Here is a 20,307-nt window from a genome sequence, read left to right as displayed (position 1 = left end):
CTACTCGGGAGGCTGAGGCAGGAGAATGAATCACTTGAACCTGGGAGGCAGAGGTTGCACTGAGCCGAGATCGCGCCACTGCACACCAGCCTGGGCGACAGAGTGAGACTATCTGAAAAAAAAAACCACAACAAAACATGCAACGGACTCAAAGATACACACATCAAAACTGTACGCGCACACAGGCTCTGATACAGAGGTACAGACACAAAAAGGCACCGATGTAAAAGCACAAAGGCAGGCCCAGTTACACTCCCGTCAACAAACCACGGAACCTAAATTCAGACTTGGTGGAGCCCAAAACCTCGCAGCCTCAGGGGCACTCTCGCCGGGGGCGGGACCAGAAGGGGGTGTGGCCTCTCAGGTCGAGGCGGGGTTAAGGGTCATAAGGCGGAGGCGCGCCCAAGATGGCGGCCTCCATGTGCGACGTGTTCTCCTTCTGCGTGGGCGTGGCGGGCCGCGCGCGGGTCTCCGTGGAAGTCCGTTTCGTGAGCAGCGCCAAGGTGAGGTCGGGGCGGGTCCTGCCGGGAGCCTCTCCCTAGTCCGGCCATGGAGACAGCCCGGCAGGACTCCATGCCCGGAGCCCAGAGACTTCTGCGCCGCTCGGACGCTACGGCCCTGCCCCTGCTCGCGGCCCGGGGGCTCCCAGTCTGTCCCCGCGCGCAGGCTCGTGGCGCGGTCACGCGATAGACCCGGGCCTCCGGAGTCTCCGTGCGCATTTCCTCCCAGCGGAATTCGGCCAGCCCGCGGGAGGCCCTTCTGTGGCTGCTCGGGGCGGGGCTAGGGGGCTTTGCTGCTGTATCCCTGGAACGGTGGGCGGGGATGTGCCGGGCAGAGAGAACTGAGGTGTAAAAGAGTGAGTCCTCACGAACTTCATGTGTGAGATTTGGGTGAGGGGATGAGGAGAGAGGCCAAGACCCTTCACGAAGGTCCTTGGAGTGCTGAGGAATTTGGACCAGAGTCCAAAGGCCGTGGGGGCATTGGGAGAGTTTTTAGCAGGAAGGTGACGTGATTTTGTCGTTTTTATTGTGTTCCAAAAGTTCATTGTAGAAAAAAGTAGAAAATGCATGTAAGGAAAGAAAATACAAAAATCACCCATACTTCTATACTTGTGCAAAGATGAGTACGTTAAAATTACATTTTTAGAAACTGCTTTTTGATGCAGCAGTGAATCTTTCAATATCAAGCCTATTTCTACATATTAAGTTTTAAGAGCTGAGTAGTAGCTTCTTCCGTGAGAGGGTCACAGTTCACTCAACCAACCCCTTATTAATGGACCCTTTATTGTTGTATGGTATTTTTCATCCCCAGAGTCAAAAGTCTTAGAGCTCATTTTCTGTGCAAACATCCTTTTGTTTTGTCCAGCAGTATTTTTTTCCTAGTTATCTTTGCCTATTGATATGTGTAAAATTATATTTGTTCTCATTTACGTTTCTTTGGTTACTAGTGAGGTTGAATAATTTATCCTGTGTAGTGGCTGTGTGTATGGTTGGTTCTTGCCCAAGACGTAAGACCTCTAGTTGTCTGTCGTCTGCTCTCAGCGTCATCATATTGATCTAGTTTTCCAGCTCAACCTTCCGTGCCCCCTTTCTGCTCTAGAGGTATCTGGAGCAGTTTGCTCCTTCCCTGGTAAATCAGCTTCCCTACATCCTTGGTCTCCTTACCTTTTCCTATCTCCATCTCCATAGTCTCTCTAGTGCTCCTGGGTGGCCACAGTTTGAAGGCCTCTCAGTTCCATCGTTCTTGGTTTGCAGTGATATTCTTCACCTTTTTCTTCATTAGCCCCCAGTCTCTCAGTCCCTTCCTTTCTTCATTTCTTCCCTCTCACTTCATCACTTCAGCCACTCTCCTTGCACAGTTTTCCTGTCCCAGGCTTCTATCAAGGCCCTAGCTGATTGCCCTCTCCTTGCCTACATCCGATCTGCTGCTGGAGAAAATAACATACCTGCCTGGACTTGGTAACAGCATGGATTATCCTGGGCTTTTTGCTTCTCTATTCAAATGAGATTGGTTTGTGATTTTTTTCTCTGTGTTATTTTCCTCAAGTTGCCACATGAGGGTTATACTTGTTTTTTTTTTTTGGTAAAACAGAAATGCTTTCTGTCATTACATTGTTTAAATAGCATGAGCATTATTTATTCTTTAAAGGTTTGAGAGAATTGGGTCATGAAACTATATAGACCAGGGGCCTCAAGTGGGAGTAGTTTTTGACTACTGTTTATTGCTTCTGTGGATAGGAATGACTTTTCAAAAATTTATCAACTATTATGCCAGAGACATGACCAGTCAGAACAGAAACCTCACCAGGTCCAGTGGAAGCCAGCTGGATTACCATACTGGTGCACTAGCCGGATAGCAGCATGGCTTATTGTGGGCTTTCTTCTTTTAATCAAGATTTTAAAATCTACTACATAGTCTGCCCAGGCATGGTGGCTCATTCCTTTAATTCCAGCGCTTTCGGAGGCCAAGGTGGGCTGATCACTTGAGATCAGGAGTTCAAGACCAGTCTGGCCAACATGGTGAAACCCTGTCTCTACTAAAAATACAAAAATTAGGCCTGGCGTGGTGGCTCACACCTGTAATCCCAGCACTTTGGGAGGCCGAGAGGGGCAGATCACTTGAACTTGATGTCAGGAGTTCGAGACCAGCCTGACCAACATGGTGAAACCCCATCTGTACTAAAAATACAAAAATTAGTCGGGCGTGGTGGTGCACACCTGTAATCCCAGCTACCTGAGGGCCAGGCACGAGAATTGCTTGAACCCAGGAGGCAGAGGTTGCAGTGAGCTGAGGTTGTGCTACTGCACTCCAGCCTGGGCGACAGAGGGAGACTCCATCTCAACAACAACAACAAAAATCTATTACATAGTCTTAGAGTTTTGCACCATTTTTTTTTATAGAGATGGGGTCTTGCTGTGTTGCCCAGGCTGGTCTCAAACTCTTGGGCTCAAGCGATCCTTCATCCTTGCTTCCCAAAGTGCTAGATTTACAGGCGTGAGCCACCATACCCGGCCTGCACGATTTTTTCTTAAAACTTTTTTTTCAAATTGGAAGTATGTATGGTTTGTCCCCTTTCCATTCAGGTTCAGTGCTCTCCAACCTTCTTTTTTTTTTTGAGATGGAGTCTTACTCTGTTGCCCAGGCTATAGTGCAGTAGTACAATCTTGGCTTACTGCAACCTCCGCCTCCCGGGTTCAAGCGATTCTCCTGCCTCAGCCTTCCGAGTAGCTGGGACTACAGGTGAACACCACCATGTCCAGCTAATTTTTGTATTTTTAGTAGAGACAGGGTTTCACCATATTGGTCAGGCTGGTCTTGAACTCCTGACCTCGTGATCTGTCTGCCTTAGCCTCCCAAAGTGCTGGGATTACAAGCGTGAGCCACTGCGCCCGGCCCAACCTTAATATTATGAATTAGAGCTCTGTTTTCTTTGAAATATGGTCATCAGTTTTGGGAATGACTTTATAAAGGAACAACTCTGATTCTTTTCTCTTTGTTTTGATTACGAAATATTTTCTGCATTTAGTCCTTCACAAAGAGAGGGAGATCTATATTTGTCCAATATTGAAATTTGAGATTGTCAGAAATAATGTGAGTCCCTGTTCATATTGTCGTGTCCCATAGAGGAAGGCCAAGTTTTCAATTTGCTAGATTGGGACGGGATACAAGGCATGGGGAGAAGGGCTTCCAGGAAACCAGGCAAGGGTATACCCAGGGCTTTGCCTCCTGGTTTTGTTTCACCTGTCCCACTCTACTGTGAGATAGAGCTTCCAGAGTTGTTCACAGGGTTGAGATTTTTCGCTCTGAGTTTGAGAGGCAACCGTATCTGGCCTTCTAAGGAGGCAGGGAGCTACCTGGGAGGCAACACTGACAGGTCATTTTGCTTCGGTGTCAAGCATTTTTTTCCTCTCCTTTTGTTGTGGCAGCTCAGTGTTGACAGGGCTCCACACGTCTTCTTTGAGTAGTGGGAGTATGTGCCCAATAAGGCCAGTAACTGCCTGGGTTCTGAAGCCATCTGCTGAGTCCTTTTGCACATTTGAGAGATGGCAGTTCAGAGGTTTTTTTCTCATTCTTCATCCTTTACATGATGTATATAGTGTTTTAGACCAGTGCTTCTCAAACTAACATGCATATGAATCACCTGGGCATCTTATTACGACGCAGATTCTGATTCAGCAGGTCTGGGGTGGGGCCCAAGAGTCTGCATTTCTGACAGAGTCCTAGGTGATGCCCATGTTGCCAGTCCCTGTACCCTCATTGAGTAGGAAGAAGCTAGAGCTCATAAGGTCCATTCATCTGTGCTATATCATTACACCCTGGAAACTACCTTGTAGGTATTATTATAATGCTCACTTTTCAAACGGGAAACAGATGTAAAGTGAAGCAGTTGGCTCAAAGGTTCACAGCAAGTTAATGTTAGGACTGGTACTAGTATTAGCTCCTTTCTTTCAGTGCAACCACCAAGGACTTGTTGGATGCCAGGCACTGTGCTAGGTGCTGTGGGTATTCAGCTGACCAAGGAAGAAGGCACATTCTCCCCCAAACAAGGCTTCCCTGTCCCATGGTGTAGGATTTCTCTGCAACCCTGTGTAGCAACACCACTGCCAGGATCCTGGAGTGGCATGTGGCTGACTCAGAGATGAGTGCCCTGCCATTATCAGCTCCTGGTACTGGAGGCCCCAGCCTGCTATAAGCCTTGGCCCTGCTCTGGCCATACTGAGAAAAATTCTCTCAGTAATCTGAGATGGCTGCCATGGTGGCTGCCTCCCTGTTCCAGGCCTTCTGCTCTGAATGGGCTGAAAGGGATGCAACTGAAAATAGGTCAGAGCTGTATTTCCAGAGGAGAAAGTTATGGAGGGTGCTAACCACTCTCCATGAACTCACAGAGGCAGAGGCCTCTCCTAAGAGTGAGGCATGTGGGAGTGAGGCTGGACAGCCTCCTGGAAGCTCTCGGAGCTATGTCTTCTGTTCCTTTTTATGGCCATCCTATCCCTCTGCCCTCTCAGGGAAAGGGGCTGTTTGCCACACAGCTCATCCGGAAGGGGGAGACCATCTTCGTAGAACGGCCCCTGGTGGCTGCACAGTTTCTCTGGAATGCACTTTATCGCTACCGAGGTGAGTACATCTCTCCTACTCCTCATGGCCCAGTCGCCTTTGTGCATGGAAGTGAGCTGCATACATCCCTACTGGCTGACGTCTCTGGAACTCTGGGTGTTGGGAGGAAATGCTGTCTTCCATTGAAGGACTGTGCCTGAGAACCATGCCTCTGTCCAGTCTCAGGTGTTTGAGGCTTATTCCTGTGGTGGGAGGCTCTTCAGATGTGCTCCCTGAGGGAGCACAGCAGGACTTAGGCGAGTTTGATTCCATGGTATGAGGGACATCATGCTGAAGGCCCAGTGCCAAAGTGGAGTCCTCCACCAAGAGGAGGCTACATGGCCCTTGTTCAAAGAAGGCTGAGTTAGGGGTGAGCACAAGTACGATGCCCTTAGCTTTGCTGGCCACATGCTTTTTTCACACTTTTCTTTTTTTGGGGTCTGGGGGAGGGGGACGGAGTTTCGCTCTTGTCGCCCAGGCTAAAGTGCAGTGGTGCGATCTCGGCTCTCTGCAACCTCTGCCTCCCAGGTTCAAGCAATCCTCCTGCCTCAGCCTCCCAAGTAGCTGGGATTACAGGCACGCACAACCATGTCCAGCTAATTTTTGCATTTTTAGTAGAAACGAGGTTTCAACATGTTGGCTAGGCTGGTCTTGAACTCCTAACCTCAGGTGCTCCACTTGCCTTGGCCTCCCAAAGTGCTGGGATTACAGGCGTGAGCCACCGTGCCCAACCCACACATTTCTTAAGCTAGAGAGACACAATGAAAGGAGGGTCAGTTGGCCCCAGAGTATGGGAAAAGCCCAGTTTGGGGGTGGTAGGGGAGCCTCACAGAGTGAGTCTGATTAAGAAGCAAGGAGAGTTAGACAATAAGGGCCAGGAGGTCCTTGAGAGGGAGGAGGCGATCATCTGCCTTGGGATGCACATGAAATAAATTCATTCATCCATTCATGCATGCATGTAATTATTCATTTACTCACTTCCCAAACCTTTATGAAACACTAGAATGGTGCCTGGCACATAGCAGCTGCTCTGTAGGGCTGTGAAAGGGATAGATGTGGCCTCTGCTCTCAAGACATTGTTGTGTCTGGCTCTCACCGTCAGCCTGTGACCACTGCCTTAGGGCACTAGAGAAGGCAGAGGAGAATGCCCAGAGGCTGACCGGGAAACCAGGCCAGGTTCTGCCTCACCCAGAGCTGTGCACTGTGCGCAAAGACCTCCACCAGAACTGTCCCCATTGCCAAGTGAGTATTCTTGGGGAGTGTACCTGGAAGGGGGTGGGTGAGGGAGGCCTTAGCTGGAGTCCTCAGTGGGGAGACAGGAGCAGCAACAGACCTGGTCATGGCCCTTGAAAACTACAATGTAGGATAAGATGTTGAAAAGGCTTGGTTATTGTTCCAGTTTCATCCTCCCTGGCACAGTTACATTGTCTGGAAAATGGGCTTGGTGGGAGCTTGCTTTCTTCCTGGGGACCTGGCAGGGGCTCTCCCCTCTACCTGAAAAGTTCTCTTCCCTTTCTGTGGTTTTGCAAGCCTAGGTGTGCCTTTCACATATCCCCAGAGCACCCTATGTTTTCTCTTCTCATGATACATCTGAGCTACAGCTCAGGGGCTATTTGTGGAAGGAATGCAGTTAGAGGAGGTGATCCTAGGGCCAGATCCTCGGGTACTGACCTCTATCCCACCTAACAGGTGATGTACTGCAGTGCAGAATGTCGGTTGGCAGCCACTGAGCAATACCACCAGGTCCTGTGCCCAGGCCCCTCCCAGGATGACCCCTTGCATCCTCTCAATAAGCTTCAGGAGGCATGGAGGTAGATTTCTTTTCCTCTCTTCTTTCCTTTATCCTTTCCTCCCTGGTTGCCTGCCTGGGCTCATCAGGTGTTGCCGTCTTTCTTAAGTTACAATTCCCCGGATTTTTCTTCCTTTCTTAGGGTTAAACAGAAGTCACATAACCCTATCCCCTGCTTTTAATCTGGGCTGTCAGTCTTTCTGTCCTTAGCATTTAACGCTCTCCCAGAAAGAGCCCCATTAAGCCAATAGGGATGCAAAGTCTTGCCTAAGTCCTTGTCTATGACTTTCTTGGTAATTGATGGAATTGGTAGGAAGTTTTCTCTGTACCAGTCAGACTCGGCTTCCCTGAGCTCAGCTACTAGGGAGAGAATTTCTAGGCCAATCTTTTTTCTCTTTCCCCAGGAGTATTCACTACCCACCTGAGACTGCAAGCATCATGTTGATGGCTAGGATGGTGGCCACAGTGAAGCAGGTGAGCCCACCCAACCCTCTCGGGGAAGCTGACTTTGGCCCCATTCAACCCTTGGTCTCAGTCTTTTCCTCACCTCAAAGCCCTAGCTTGGATGCAGAGTTCTTCCTGGCCTTCCCAAAGGAGAGCTCCTTGCTATGTAAAACCTTCAGAATGCGCTCTGAAGGCATAGGGAGTGGAGAGCTCGTTTTGCCTGTAGTCTTTTTTTTTTTTTTTTTTTGTAACTTAAAGACCAGTGTGATAGTATGCCTGTAGTTTCTGATATAGAAGATGCCTTGTGCAGTAGCAATTCATGCATTTGATTTATAAGCACCGCTTTTTCAGGATTATGTCTTACATAAAGCGAGAGAAGCCACTCTAACCACCCTTCTATTAATATTGTTCCTCAGCCTCTTTCTCCTGTTTTCCAAGTGTTGTTGAATTGGCTATCTTGGCTACAACTGGGGAGATGGTTGTGGGTGGGCAGCATTGGGAGGAAGCCTCAGGCAAAGGAAGGGCCCCTATAAGTTCCTGTGTAGTGGTATTTCCCAAGTGGGCGGGAGTGCCAGTGAGAAGGTGGGTATGTGACCCGTAAGTATGTTTGTTCACTGCAGGCGAAGGACAAGGACCGTTGGATCAGACTCTTTTCCCAGTTTTGTAACAAAACAGCCAATGAAGAGGAGGAAATTGTCCATAAACTTCTGGGAGACAAATTCAAGGTTATTATTCTCCTGTGGCCTGTCTCCTTCCCTCCCCAAATATCCTAGGATGTCTCTGGCCAGCTGTGGGGAGCACCACATTTGATCACTTCTGAGCTACAGGGAGGAGTTAGAACTTGGGTCCAGAAATCGATTCAGAGGACTTACATTCCTGCCACTGTTTACTTCATGACCTCATGTGGACCTACAGTTGGGAAGTGGGGTGACAACAGAGGAAGGGCGTGTCAGATGCCTTGCCCCGAAAGTGCTCCCTAACTGGTGTTAGAAGGCAGGACTCGTCATAGGATAGCAGTGGGCAAATCAGGTAGAATGGGGCCGCAGAATCAGAGAGCAGTGTGAAACTGCCCATGTCCTGAGAACCCGTTCCCAATCAAAGAGTATGGGTCCTCACTGAGGACAGCAGACTTCCCTGCAGGAGCTGCCTGAGGGTGGAGGCAGGTGTGTACAAGGTTTGCATCTGGGGTGGGCCCTCTTGCACTGAACTTTTATAGGAAGGGAGTGGGAGAGCCCAGCTGGTCTGGAGGCCAGGTCAAGGGAGATTTGATGGTGGTGGTGTGGATAGACATTTCAGGCTGCCTCAGCCTTGCTGGTACAAGTGCTGGAAAATGGAGAGAAATTTGGGTTTGCCACCCCGGGTTGGAACAGGCCGGCAGACTGCCAAAGCTCTTTGGAGGTAGACTCTGTGGCCTTCCTTTGCCCCTACGGAAAGCTCAGTCTACAGAGCTGGCCCTTTTTCCTTCCCTCCCCTAGTCGCCTGGGCCCTGCCTGGGTGCTAATGGGAAATCCCCAGGGATACAAGTCTCTCCCTGCTTCCCCTAATCCAGGGCCAACTGGAACTTCTGCGGAGACTCTTCACAGAGGCCCTCTATGAGGAAGCAGTCAGCCAGGTGAGTGAGGAGAGGGTGGGACCAGTGGCCTCCTTGTTACTCCAGCTCTCCAGGAGCAATCAGGTCATCATCTCCTACTGGGACAGCTGAGCCAAAGCCGACTTGGTCTTCTGGAGTTCGGATGAGCCTGACTCACAGAAGGCTTCCCAAACAGAGAGTCCAATTGGAAGAAAAGTCAGTGGCTGTAATGAGCACTCATCTCTTTTTTCCCCCCACAGTGGTTCACTCCAGATGGATTCCGGTCTCTCTTTGCTCTTGTTGGGACCAATGGCCAAGGAATTGGGACCAGGTTAGAATGTTCCAGAGCTATTGAAGTTACTCTCAGGGGTGGGAAACTGAGGAAGGTAGCCACAGTTCCTTTCAAGACTGGGATGGGGTAGGGTGGGACTCTAGACAGATCACTGAACTGGACACAGTGGTGGGAATCAGAATGAGGCATTGGAATCTGTTTTGGGGAGCCTCTGTTGGGGAAGATGGGCCCCCACCTGGAGAATGAAGTGGGGTGGGGATGGGAGACCCTTCTTCCTGGGCTTAACTTACCTGGAGGTGGAGAGCCCTGTGACCTGGGTTTCCGCCTCCCCAACCATGGGCTGCCTGGGACCCCCAGCTCCCTAAGCCAGTGGGTCCATGCCTGTGACACTCTGGAGTTGAAGCCTCAGGACCGTGAGCAGCTTGACACCTTCATTGACCAGCTATACAAGGACATCGAGGCAGGTTGGTGAGATAGGGCCTTGGCCTCACCCAGCCATGGCGACCCCCCCAGTCAGATGGTGGACACAAAGTCTTTCCCCAGGGTGCTCTGAATTAATGGTGGGGGAAGGTAATCCCTTTGTGCCTGTGGGGAGCCTCAGATCTGTCCACAGGGCACACAGGTGAGAAACAGCCCCAAGATGTATCCAGAGGCTTGATGCTGGGAGGAGGGGGGTGCTGGATAAATAGGATGTCTTGTAGACAGAAAAGCAAGGCTTCTGTCTCGGAGAGGCAAGTTTAGGTAAGATGGTAGGGACTGATGCCTTAGTGCAGTGGGGTTGCAGGACAGTGGAGACAGTGCCTGTCCGTGTAAGCCTCGTTTCCTTTTCCTGCCTTTAAAAATGGGTAGAATAATGTGTGTGTATTACTGTCTTACAGCAACTGGAGAGTTTCTTAACTGTGAAGGATCTGGCCTCTTTGTGCTTCAGAGCTGCTGTGAGTCATGGCGTTGAGGAGGGATGGTCCCAGGCGCTTCTGCCTTTGCCAGGTGGCCTTGCAGCCACAGTTTATCTTTCTCAGTTGGCCCTTTCTAGGCTGGTAGGGTTGAGTCTGGGAGCCCCATTAGGTCTGAGCTCCCACAGGAATTCCCCTGGGCCTTTTTGTTCTATCATTTTTTTCATTTGTTCATCCAACTGTTTGTGCTATAATACCTGCTTATATATAAAACCTTACAATAGGCCAGGCCCTGTACTAAGGCAGGCATAGAGCTCTGATTCTTGCAAAGGGATGCATGGGCTTTGCACCGTCACTGCCTTGTGAGATTTGGGAGTACTGGGAGCCCAGGCTACAGGGCGAGTCTCATCAGCACCTGATGAGGAGGGGCAGATTCAGCTCAGACAACTGCCTTTTCCAGACCTCAGTTTCCCACCCCCTGGTTTCCTCACTGCAAACTCCTCCTCCCAGGCTCCAGGGCCACTCTACCCTCCCAAACTGGATTCTCAGAGGGCCTGTGTCAGCTGTTACTAGATGTCCAATGGCAGGCAGAACTGAGTTAAGTGGTCTGGGGTGGGCATTCCTTCAGAGCCCTGTCCCTCCCTTTGTGAGACAGTGGGAACACGACTGAGAATGAAGTTGGCCAGTCACAGCGAGTTGGAGTGGGAGTGCTGTGGAGTTCATTTGTGCTGTGCTGTATGGTCTTCAGGAAAGAACACTGGATGCAGAGTCCAGAAACTTGGGTTCCAAAACGTGCTCAGCCTTGGCAGGGATGAACGAGCAAGAAAGGACCCAGTGCTCTGCAGAATTGAGGCTATTATTTTTTTTAGTCAATAATCCTCATTACCTGCCTCTTATGATCCAGGCAACCACAGTTGTGTGCCCAATGCAGAGACCTCCTTTCCAGAAAACAACTTCCTTTTGCATGTCACTGCTCTGGAGGATATTAAGCCAGGAGAGGTGAGGGGGACCAGGAACCGTCGGGATGGGTGGGCAGTAGGCCTTGGAAGTTCTCTGCAGGGATCAGGAGCAGCAGTGGCTAGAGCACCTTGAAGTTCAGGCTGTTGGGTGGAATCCCCACATACCTTAGGGTCTGAGTCTTTCAGCTCATGGTTAGGTTCTAACCCTACCTCGCTTTTTCAAAATATGACTCCAGAAAGCCTCAGGACAGTGTTTGAGGGACACCTATGTGCTCAGATTCTTGTCCCCAGCTATCTTTTGGTCAAATGCAGATATGTAATTTCTAAGAAAGCAGGAGATAGCTCTTTGTGGGTTTAGGGTCTTGTCTGTTAGTGCAGGCACAGTGCCTGGTTGAATCTTCTCGAGGTCAAGTAGCATCATACCAAGACCTCTGATCCCAGCTGCAGACCTTGGCCATTGACTGGCTTTCACCACGGCCCGAGGCCAACCACAGTCTCCTCTGTCTCAGGCACAGGCTGTTGGAGCCTTATAGTGGCCTGCCTACTGAAGGCACTGGGAACTGGATGAGGGCAGCCAGCCCCTTCACTGAAGGGCAACGCAAGCTTGGCTCCTAGAGATGGGGCAGTGGTTGGAGATAGGGTAGCTGTTGGGGAGGCCCTTATGCCATTTAAAAGAGCACAGACCATCAGACTGCACTTCTCTGCCCTACAGGAAATTTGTATCAGCTACTTGGACTGCTGTCAGCGGGAGCGCAGCCGCCACAGCCGCCACAAGATCCTCAGGTGCCAGCTGGGGACATGGTTGTGCAGCTGGGCTCTGGGGTCCTCTATCCCATAGCTCCCTGACTTTTCCCCCTCACCATCCCCCACTGCTGCAGGGAGAACTATCTATTTGTCTGTTCCTGTCCCAAATGCCTGGCAGAGGCTGATGAACCCAATGTGACCTCAGAAGAGGAAGAGGAAGAGGAGGAGGAGGAAGAGGAGGAAGGAGAGCCAGAAGATGCAGAGCTGGGGGATGAGATGACTGATGTGTGATGTTGCCCTGCCCAGAAAGGGCCCTGCCCTAGACCCTGCCAGAAAAGGGGGCTCTTCCCCCAGAGAAGTGGCTTGGAGGGAACTTCCCACTCCCATTGCCTGCTTTCCCCATTCCAGCCCTCTCTGCTAGAGGGTAGGAGAGAGCCTGGATCTCTGGCCCCAACCCCCACCAGACCTCATGCCCTGGACACTGCTGCTGAGTTGGCTCAGACTCTGCACTGGCACTGAGCCTTTCACAACTGGCCTCCCCTTGAGGTTCCTCCACTCTAGGGTTTGAGGGGCTGGAATCAGGGCCAGGGCCTAACAGTGTTTCTTCCCCTCGGCCCCACGGCCCATACTCACCCCTTCACCTGAGGCTTCTCCCCTCTCAACTTGCTGTTGATTTCTTTTGAGGGGTAAAAGAAAGACCGAGTTCATTGAAGCAGAGACGCGAGGTGGTGAGGCGTCCTCACCTCCCCCCACCACAGCTGTGGCTGGTAAGGCAACTGCTTGACCACTGGCCCAGCAAGCAGAGGCGGGCAGGAGGATCTGGGCATCCTGAGCCCCTTCCCTGAGGCTGTCTCCTGGGAATGCTGGACCAGGGGGATTACTCCCCCCACCCACACCCCCATTTGGACATCTGGGGAAGTGGAGATTAACCCCTCCCCCAGACTCGTGCCTTGCCTCTCAGGACCTGGCACAGTGGCTGGCCTTATGGAGTATGGAAAAGGCCTCTGCCTTCCTCAGGAGGGACACATAGGGGGTCATCACCCTTTCTCACACCTGTTTCCCAATGAGCACTCAGCAGCATGGCTGAGACCTGGGGCTTGACAGGCCTGCGCTCCTTAGATTAGGATGCTCTGGTATTCCTGGGGCCAGTTAAAATGGGTCAGTGAGGGGCTCTCCTGGCCTCAATCTCCATCTTTAGGGTCTCCACAGACTAACATTGAAGTCTTCCAGAAACCTTGAGGAGCTGGGCTAGATACTTCAAGAGTAGCCCTGTCTTGTCCCCTCCTACCCCCAGATTAGCACCACCCCTCTCACTCTTGGGTTGGATGCTATGGGAATTACAACCCATCACTCCCAGTGCCTCCCTTTCCTGGAGGAGCCTGCTGCATTCTCCTGCTGAGGGATCCCAGAGAGGGCAGGTGCCCACCCCACAGGCCCTTTCCTGGACCATGGAGCCAGGTGAAACCTGTCTGGCCCCTTACCCATTGGGTTCTTACTCCTTCACAATGGTCAGCACTCCTCTCCCAGCCCCCCTGCCCACTGTTCTCAATAAAATGTGAGTGGTGAGAGGCCTCTGCAGGAATGCTTTGTGGCAAGTGGCTGGGCAGGCTGCCCCGGGCGTGCAGCAGGCACAGGTGGGTGCAAAGGAATACCGATTAGACCAGGTAATGGTAGGAGATGGGAGCTCCAGGCTCACCAGCTTGGGCTCACCTCTGCTCTTATTTACACTCTGCTATGCAAATGTTCTAATGCCCAAGAGCAAGGGTCCTCTGAGGTCCAGTTTGGGTGGTTTTTAAATTTTGAGACAGGGTCTCACCTTGTCACCCAGGCTGGCGTGCAGCAATGCAATCATAGCTCACTACAGCCTTGAACTTCTGGGCCCAAGTGATCCTCCCACCTCCGCCTCCTGAGTAGCTGGGACTATAGGCTCACGCCACCACACCCAGCTAATTTTTAATTTTTCTGTAGAGATGGGATCTTGCTATGTTGTTGCCAAGGCTGGTCTTGAATTCTTGGCCTCAACTGATCCTCCCACCTCGGCCTTCCAAAGTGCTGGGATTACAGGCATGGGCCACCGTGCCTAGCCCTGAGGTCCAGTTTGGACCCCCAGTTCCAGGCTCTAAGATGAGTCTTCTCCTGAGGGGCTGAACTCTGGCTTCCCAGGGCTTCCTTGGCTCCTAGCAGGAAGCTGTGCTGGGATCTAAGACTAGCAGTCTGAGCACTGGTCCCAAATGACCTGGGCCAGTCACTGTCCTCTGTGGGTGTTTCCTTTCCTCAGAACGACAGTATGGGATGATATGAGTGAGTTTGAAGGTCCTGCCCACCCGTGTGCTCTTATTCTAGGACACAGTTGCAACCCTGATGAGAAGCTTTATTGCTAAAAAGTCAGTGAGGGTTTATTGAGTCCCCAAACACCAGCTCTTTAAACCACTCCAACAACTGCTGTGAAGGTCACTGTGCAGAGACCCTGGGTAGGGGAGGCTGGAGCCAGGTGAGTGTGACAGGTCACAGATGGCTCTCAGGCCACCTGCCTTCAGCTCCTTTTGTTTCGGGTTCTAGCCAGAAGCCCTGGGGCCTGTCTCTTGCCTCTTCTTGTAGCATGAGACACCCTTGGGGGCCCTGGGGAAGGGAAGGCCAGTGGTGTGGCTTCCCTTTCAGCCTAGCAACGCCCAAACCCTTTTCCTCTACCTGGCTCCACTTGTCCCCAGATGCTATCCCCAAATTCCAAGTAGCAAAATTCCTGGGTTTCCCCTTCCCAGCTCAGAGTCACTTATGGCTGGAATGTGGGACAAACTCTTCTACCAGAAGGTCCAGGGCGGTTGCAGCAGCTCAAAGGTGGGGATGCTGGTGACATTGACTGGGATGGAAATGATGGCCCATGGCAGCCCATGCTGTTCCAGAGAGCGGCGGATCATGTAGCTGGGAGGGCATGAAGAGAGGTGGTGACGGTCACTTTCTTGGTACCCCATCATGCCCCACTGTCCCCATCAATCTGGGAGTTCCAAAGCCCGAGATCTTTTTTTGCCCTCTAACTGAAGCACCCCAAGTTGAGGCCTGCAAGAAGGGACTGGTGATTACCCCTGACCCAGTCATGGCGCCCAGCCTGGTGCTGATAAAGCCAGAGGCAAGGAGCCCTCACCCGTCTCGGCCGAGCAGGAAGAGGGCGGGGATGTCAGCTGTGCGCTGGGTACTGTCCTGGATCATCTCCACGTAGAAGCTGTCATTGTCAACCGCGTTGTCAGAGATGATCACCGCCCGCCCGCCGTGCTCCTGGACCACCCGAGTCTTGGAGAGGAAGGAGCAGCCCCTGGAAGAGGTGGTGATAAGACCAAAGGAAAGACAGGTCCTAGCTCCCCCTTCCCCAGACCATCACCCTGGGAGTATAGAAGGCAGACTATGAAGAATCTGTTATAAAGGCTCATAAGTAAATAGCTAAAAGCATGGATAATTTAAATACATTTCTTTTTCCTTTTTCTTTTTTTTTTGGAGACTGGGTTTTGCTCTGTTGCCCAGGCTGGAGTGCAGTGACGTGATCTCGGCTCACTGCAGCCTTAACATGCGGTCAAGCAATCCTCTCACCTCAGCCTCGAGTAGCTGGGACCACAGGTGTGCACCACCATGCCCAGCTAATTTTTGTATTTTTTGTACAGACAGGGTTTCTCCATGTTGCCCAGGCTAGACATTTCTTAAAGACGCTTCAAAAGATGAAATTTTCAAAAACAGCTCTTTCAAAGCACTACTACCAATAATCTCAGAATCTGCCATATGCCTGCCCACTCCTCGTGTCCTGCCTGCCCACTCCTCGTGTCCTGCCTGCCCACTCCTTACCCCCTCTCCACCAGAGCAATCTGGTCCTGGATGAAGAAACCGTTGCTGAGTTCCCCGCAGGCCTCTGGAGGTTCAGCGGGGACAAGGTGAATCTGCTCATACCTTGTGTGCTGAAAAACATTTAACATTTGGACAGGTGAGAGTGTAATGAGACACACCTGCTTTAGGACTGGGCTGACAATCCCATCTTATTGGCGCCTTATAAAGTGTGAAGGAAACATGGAGTGGTTTCTGTATCGCCAGACACTTAAACATTTTTACTTAATTCTCGCAAAGGCCTATCTGGTTGTCCTACACCACCCTACCCTTCTATGAGATAGGCAGGGGAGTTGGTTGTAGATCCAGAGAGAGGAAGTGATGTGCCTTAAGTCACATAGTTCACAGGTAGAGCTGGCAGAGAAAGCTGGTGCTCTTGGCTTTTCACTTTATGTCCCCTAAAAAGACAACTTGTCCCTCCATGGTGCCTAGGTTTATATTATACTCAGGGGAGTAGCTGGAAGAGCTTCCTTTCTGTGCTGCAGCTCATGGAAGGCAGAGCTGATTCTGCTCCCTTCCCTGTCCCAGCACTCAGTTGGGATGAGAGGGTCACTGCAGCTCAGTGAGGGGAAGGGGGAGGTTGAGGATCAGAGATCAGGGGCCTCCCTTAACTTACAAAGATACCACCAAAGTCCTTGGCAGGTGTGGCTGTGAAGATGTATCGAATGTCCCCAGGACTCAGCACTTGAAAGTACAAATAATCATGGATACGGAAGCCTGAAGGATAAAGAGTACAGGTAAGAAGCCTCCCAGGAACAAGCTGGTTCAGGTTCAGATCCCAGACCCTGTGTCTTCAGCTAGGCTGGCTATAGTCTGGGCTCAGGGTCCTGGCTTCAGCCAACGGGGTCCACTAGTGGCAGGGTTGGGGGCTAGATGGCCTCTGTCCTGGGGAGGATAGAGTTGATGCAGAGTCATTAACCCCAGAGGTTTATATCAGCTGCTGCTGCTTACGCAGTAAGCCAGGAAAACTGAGAGCTCCAGGGTTAGTATTTTTGCTCTGAAGACCTGGGAGTTTCAGGGTAGAGATGTAGTGGCCTGCGTACAAAGCAATTCTCACTAAAATTTAAAAGTTGACTTTCTGGTCCCACTGCCATCCCCTTAAGTTTAGTCACTATCATCTCTTGTCCTGACAGCTCAGCTTCTTACCTGGCCTCCCTGCCTCCATTCTTGCTCCCCAAGCAACAACCCGAAATCGAAAACATCTTAGCAATTATGAGCACATCACCATACCTAGGGTTTCAATAACTGCCCTTTGCATTTAAAATTTAAACTCTTTTTAAACTGTGGCCTACAAGACCCTGTTTGCTGTGGCCCCTGGCCACTCTTCCAACCTCATCTCCTCCATCCTGTGTTCAAGCTACACTGGCCTTTCAGTGTCTTCACTTCTCTGGGTCTTTGTGCAGGCTGTTCCCTGAGCCTGGAAGGCCCCCTACTCCCACCCCACCCTACTTCCACCCCTTTACCTGACTCTTTCCTAGTCATCCTTCAGGTCACACCTTAAATGTCACTTCCTCAGAGAAAGCTTCTGCCTCATGATTGCCCTCCCATACCCATTCAAATGTACTTTTTAATAAATGGGGACTTTCAACATAATTTGTAATTATACAGCTTTCATAACTTTTCTTTTTTTCTTTTTTTGAGACGGAGTCTCGCTCTGTCACCCAGGCTGGACTGCAGTGTTGCGATCTAGGCTCGCTGCAAGCTTCGCCTCCCGGGTTCACGCCATTCTCCTGCCTCAGCCTCCGGAGTAGCTGGGACTACAGGCGCCTGCCACCACGCCCGGAGAATTTTTTGTATTTTTAGTAGAGACGGGGTTTCACCGTGTTAGCCAGGATGGTCTCTATCTCCTGACCTCGTGATCTGCCCGCCTGGGCCTTCCAAAGTGCTGGGATTACAGGCGTGAGCCACCGCGCCCGGCCTCTTTTTCTTTTTTTGAGACAGGATCTCACTTTATCACCCAGGCTGGAGTGCAGTGGCGCCATCTCGCCTCACAGCAACCTCCACCTCCCAGGCTCAAGCGATTCTCATGCCTCAGCCTCCCAAATAGCTGGGACTACAGGCGTGCGCCACCATGCCTGGCTAATTTTTTTTTGTATTTTTTAGTAGAGAGGGTTTCGCCATGTTGACCAGGCTGATTTTTTTTTTTTTTCATTTTTTAAATAGGAATGGGGTCTCGCCTTGTTGCCAGGGCTTGTGATCCTCCCACCTTGGCTTACCAAAGTCCTGGGATTACAGGCGTGAGCCACCGCACCTGCCCTGGATTCATAATTTTTAAATATCTGCCTCTTCCACTTTGTAACTTCATTCAATGAAGAATCCCCAGTGTCTTGCATAGTGGCTACAATATAGGGATAGCCCTATAAACTTTCCTGAATGGGTGAACAACTATATCTAGCTCCATAGCACCGGTGAAGAGAATTTCCAGACAACTAGATTTTTCTGGGGCATGGGATCTTCTCCTCAGCACCAAAGTTTAATGTTGTACCTGGACTTGAGTCCCTGGTTTCCTTAACCCAGAGAGACTGCGGAATGTTGAAAGATAAAAACTGCTGTCATGGGCGGGCGCGGTGGCTCACGCCTGTAATCCCAGCACTTTGGGAGGCCGAGGCGGGCAGATCACGAGGTCAGGAGATCGAGACCATCCTGGCTAACACGGTGAAACCCCCGTCTCTACTAAAAATACAAAAAAATTAGCCGGGCGTGGTGGTGGGCGCCTGTAGTCCCAGCTACTTGGGAGGCTGAGGCAGGAGAATGGCGTGAACCCGGGAGGCGGAGCTTGCAGTGAGCCGAGATCGGGCCACTGCACTGCAGCCTGGGCGACAGAGCAAGACTCCGTCTCAAAAAAAAAAAAAAAAAGAAAAGAAAAAAAGAAAACTGCTGTCACAAGTCTGTTAGTCTATCAACAAACTACCAAGTCACTACTGTGTACCAAGGATGGCATTAAGGCTTTAGCTGTCTTTGTTTACTGCCCAAATCACAGCCATCAGTTAGAGCTCCCATGGCTTGGCACTGGGCTATACAGTCCTGGGAGTGGGGACTCCCTCTCGGATACAAATACACACCCAGAAAGCCTTCCTGGACTAGCGTCAAACTCACTCCCTCCTCCCCAACCCTTGCTTGCCTTTGCGTGTGCTTATTGTGTAAGTTGTGGGTATACGTATGTGCTCACTTATGTGCATAGATGTATACATTTATGTGCTTGTGTAGGTGTAAACGGTTTGTGCGTGTGTGCCCACGTGTAGGAATGTGTGCTCCTGTGTACATGTGAATGCTCACATACATATCTCCAGCCTGTAGTATCCTTCCTTAGCTGTCCCTTCTGGTCGCACCCTGAGTCACCTGGGTCGGCGCTAGTGGGCGGGGAGGGGCGAGTGGGGAGATCTGCTTTGTCGTGGGAAGGTGAGGAGTCAGAGCTTCAGCCTCAGGCTGCGCCCACTTTATGTCCTTGGACCACCACCCACTTATTCCGGCCGCCCGCTCCCAGACCTGTCCTGCTCTGAACTCGCAGGGTCCCCAAGGTGACCCTTGGCCCCCAACCCGAGACGCGCGCAAGCTGGACGGCCAGCCCCGCCCTGCAACGCAGTCCCACCCGTTGCCGCTCACCGTGGGCCGCGACGCATGCGGGGAGCCAGAGCACGAGACAACACCAGCCCGCGGCGCCGGGGACCATCTCCAGGGCCCGGCCCGGCGCCGCGTTTCCTCCCGCCGCCCCGCCGCGCGTCGCTCGCCGGACTTCAGCCTGACAGCTGCTCCGGCCTCCCGCCCACATACCCGCTCTCGCCGCGGGCTGGACGACGGGAACGAGGCTCAAGGCTGATTGGCTCTGACGCCTGCTCATGTAGCCACACTTTCCGCCTCTGCGCCTTAGCCTACTTCCTATTGGTCGAGAGAAGTGGAGCCGGGGGCTGATTGGCTTAAACTCTTAACAGCTACAACCGGCCCTCGCCTCAGCCCCGTCCCAGCATACTCTCCGGGTCCTCGCTGGCGGTGGGCGGGCCAGGGAGGACAAGCACTGGAGGTGTGCCCGTAGCCGGACTTGCTTCAGCTGTCGATAGTCGAGGCCGTTAACCCTTGCGGTCTCGGTCCTGTCCACTCCAAGGCCGCCTCAATTGACGACGATTAGCCTTCTCCCAGCTGCGCTTCCCTCCTCCCCACGCCTTCACGGGAAGGCACTCGTCTTGCGCCAGGGGGTCTTCCGCCCAGTGCCACCAACGCTTGCGCGCTCACCGTGGATAGGCGCTGGGGCCGCGGCCTGGCGCACGCCATCCACGAGGAGCCTCTGGCCAGTGCAAAGCCAGAAAACGGGCATTGGGGCCAGCTTCCCACGCTCGCCCCGTTGACACTGACTATGTAACTGTGACACTGGACACCTTGACCTCTCAGCCTCCTTTCTCTCATCAGTAAAATGGCCTTAATAGGACCAACGCAATAGGGTTGTGAGGATTAAATGAGATCGCTCACGTAAAGTGCTTTGGCACCAGCCTATCCCACACTTTGCGTCCCACACTTTTGCCTTTATTGCATTCCTTGGTCTGGCGTCCGGGGATGGAGGAGGGTGGAATTAAGTTAGTAGGTGATGCGGGCCGAGCAAAGACCCTCCGTGCTCTAAGAAGCACGACTGAAATGCGGCGACCCCTCTTTAATGAACGCCCCTCACT

The 20,307-nt window shown here is 51.8% G+C and overlaps 2 protein-coding genes across 3 annotated transcripts; one reads left to right on the top strand and one right to left on the bottom strand.

The window, feature by feature from the left end:
- Positions 1-352: 352 nt before the first annotated feature.
- On the top strand, positions 353-13,356 carry SMYD5 (SMYD family member 5). 2 transcript variants are annotated; one of them, XM_003808194.5, is made up of 13 exons: positions 353-503; positions 5,007-5,115; positions 6,197-6,336; positions 6,784-6,905; positions 7,288-7,357; positions 7,948-8,052; positions 8,877-8,939; positions 9,158-9,228; positions 9,547-9,653; positions 10,068-10,124; positions 10,987-11,081; positions 11,754-11,824; positions 11,920-13,356. In XM_003808194.5, the coding sequence occupies exons 1-13, from the start codon at positions 408-410 to the stop codon at positions 12,074-12,076; spliced, it is 1,263 nt and encodes a 420-aa protein (XP_003808242.1). In that variant the 5' UTR covers positions 353-407; the 3' UTR covers positions 12,077-13,356. The 2 variants fall into 2 exon arrangements, with proteins under 2 accessions (XP_003808242.1, XP_034809273.1); XM_034953382.3 differs by lacking the exon at positions 353-503 and adding an exon at positions 510-856 and having other exon boundaries at positions 6,098-6,336.
- Positions 13,357-14,139: 783 nt separating this feature from the next.
- On the bottom strand, positions 14,140-19,487 carry PRADC1 (protease associated domain containing 1). Its single transcript, XM_003808200.6, has 5 exons — positions 19,253-19,487; positions 16,266-16,366; positions 15,614-15,723; positions 14,925-15,092; positions 14,140-14,704 (listed from the first exon to the last, which is right to left on the bottom strand). The coding sequence occupies exons 1-5, from the start codon at positions 19,485-19,487 to the stop codon at positions 14,584-14,586; spliced, it is 735 nt and encodes a 244-aa protein (XP_003808248.3). The 3' UTR covers positions 14,140-14,583.
- Positions 19,488-20,307: the final 820 nt, after the last annotated feature.

The sequence above is a fragment of the Pan paniscus genome, chromosome 12 (assembly GCF_029289425.2).
Source record: "Pan paniscus chromosome 12, NHGRI_mPanPan1-v2.0_pri, whole genome shotgun sequence".
Taxonomy (NCBI): domain Eukaryota; kingdom Metazoa; phylum Chordata; class Mammalia; order Primates; family Hominidae; genus Pan; species Pan paniscus.
This window is presented reverse-complemented; position numbering and strand designations above follow the sequence as displayed.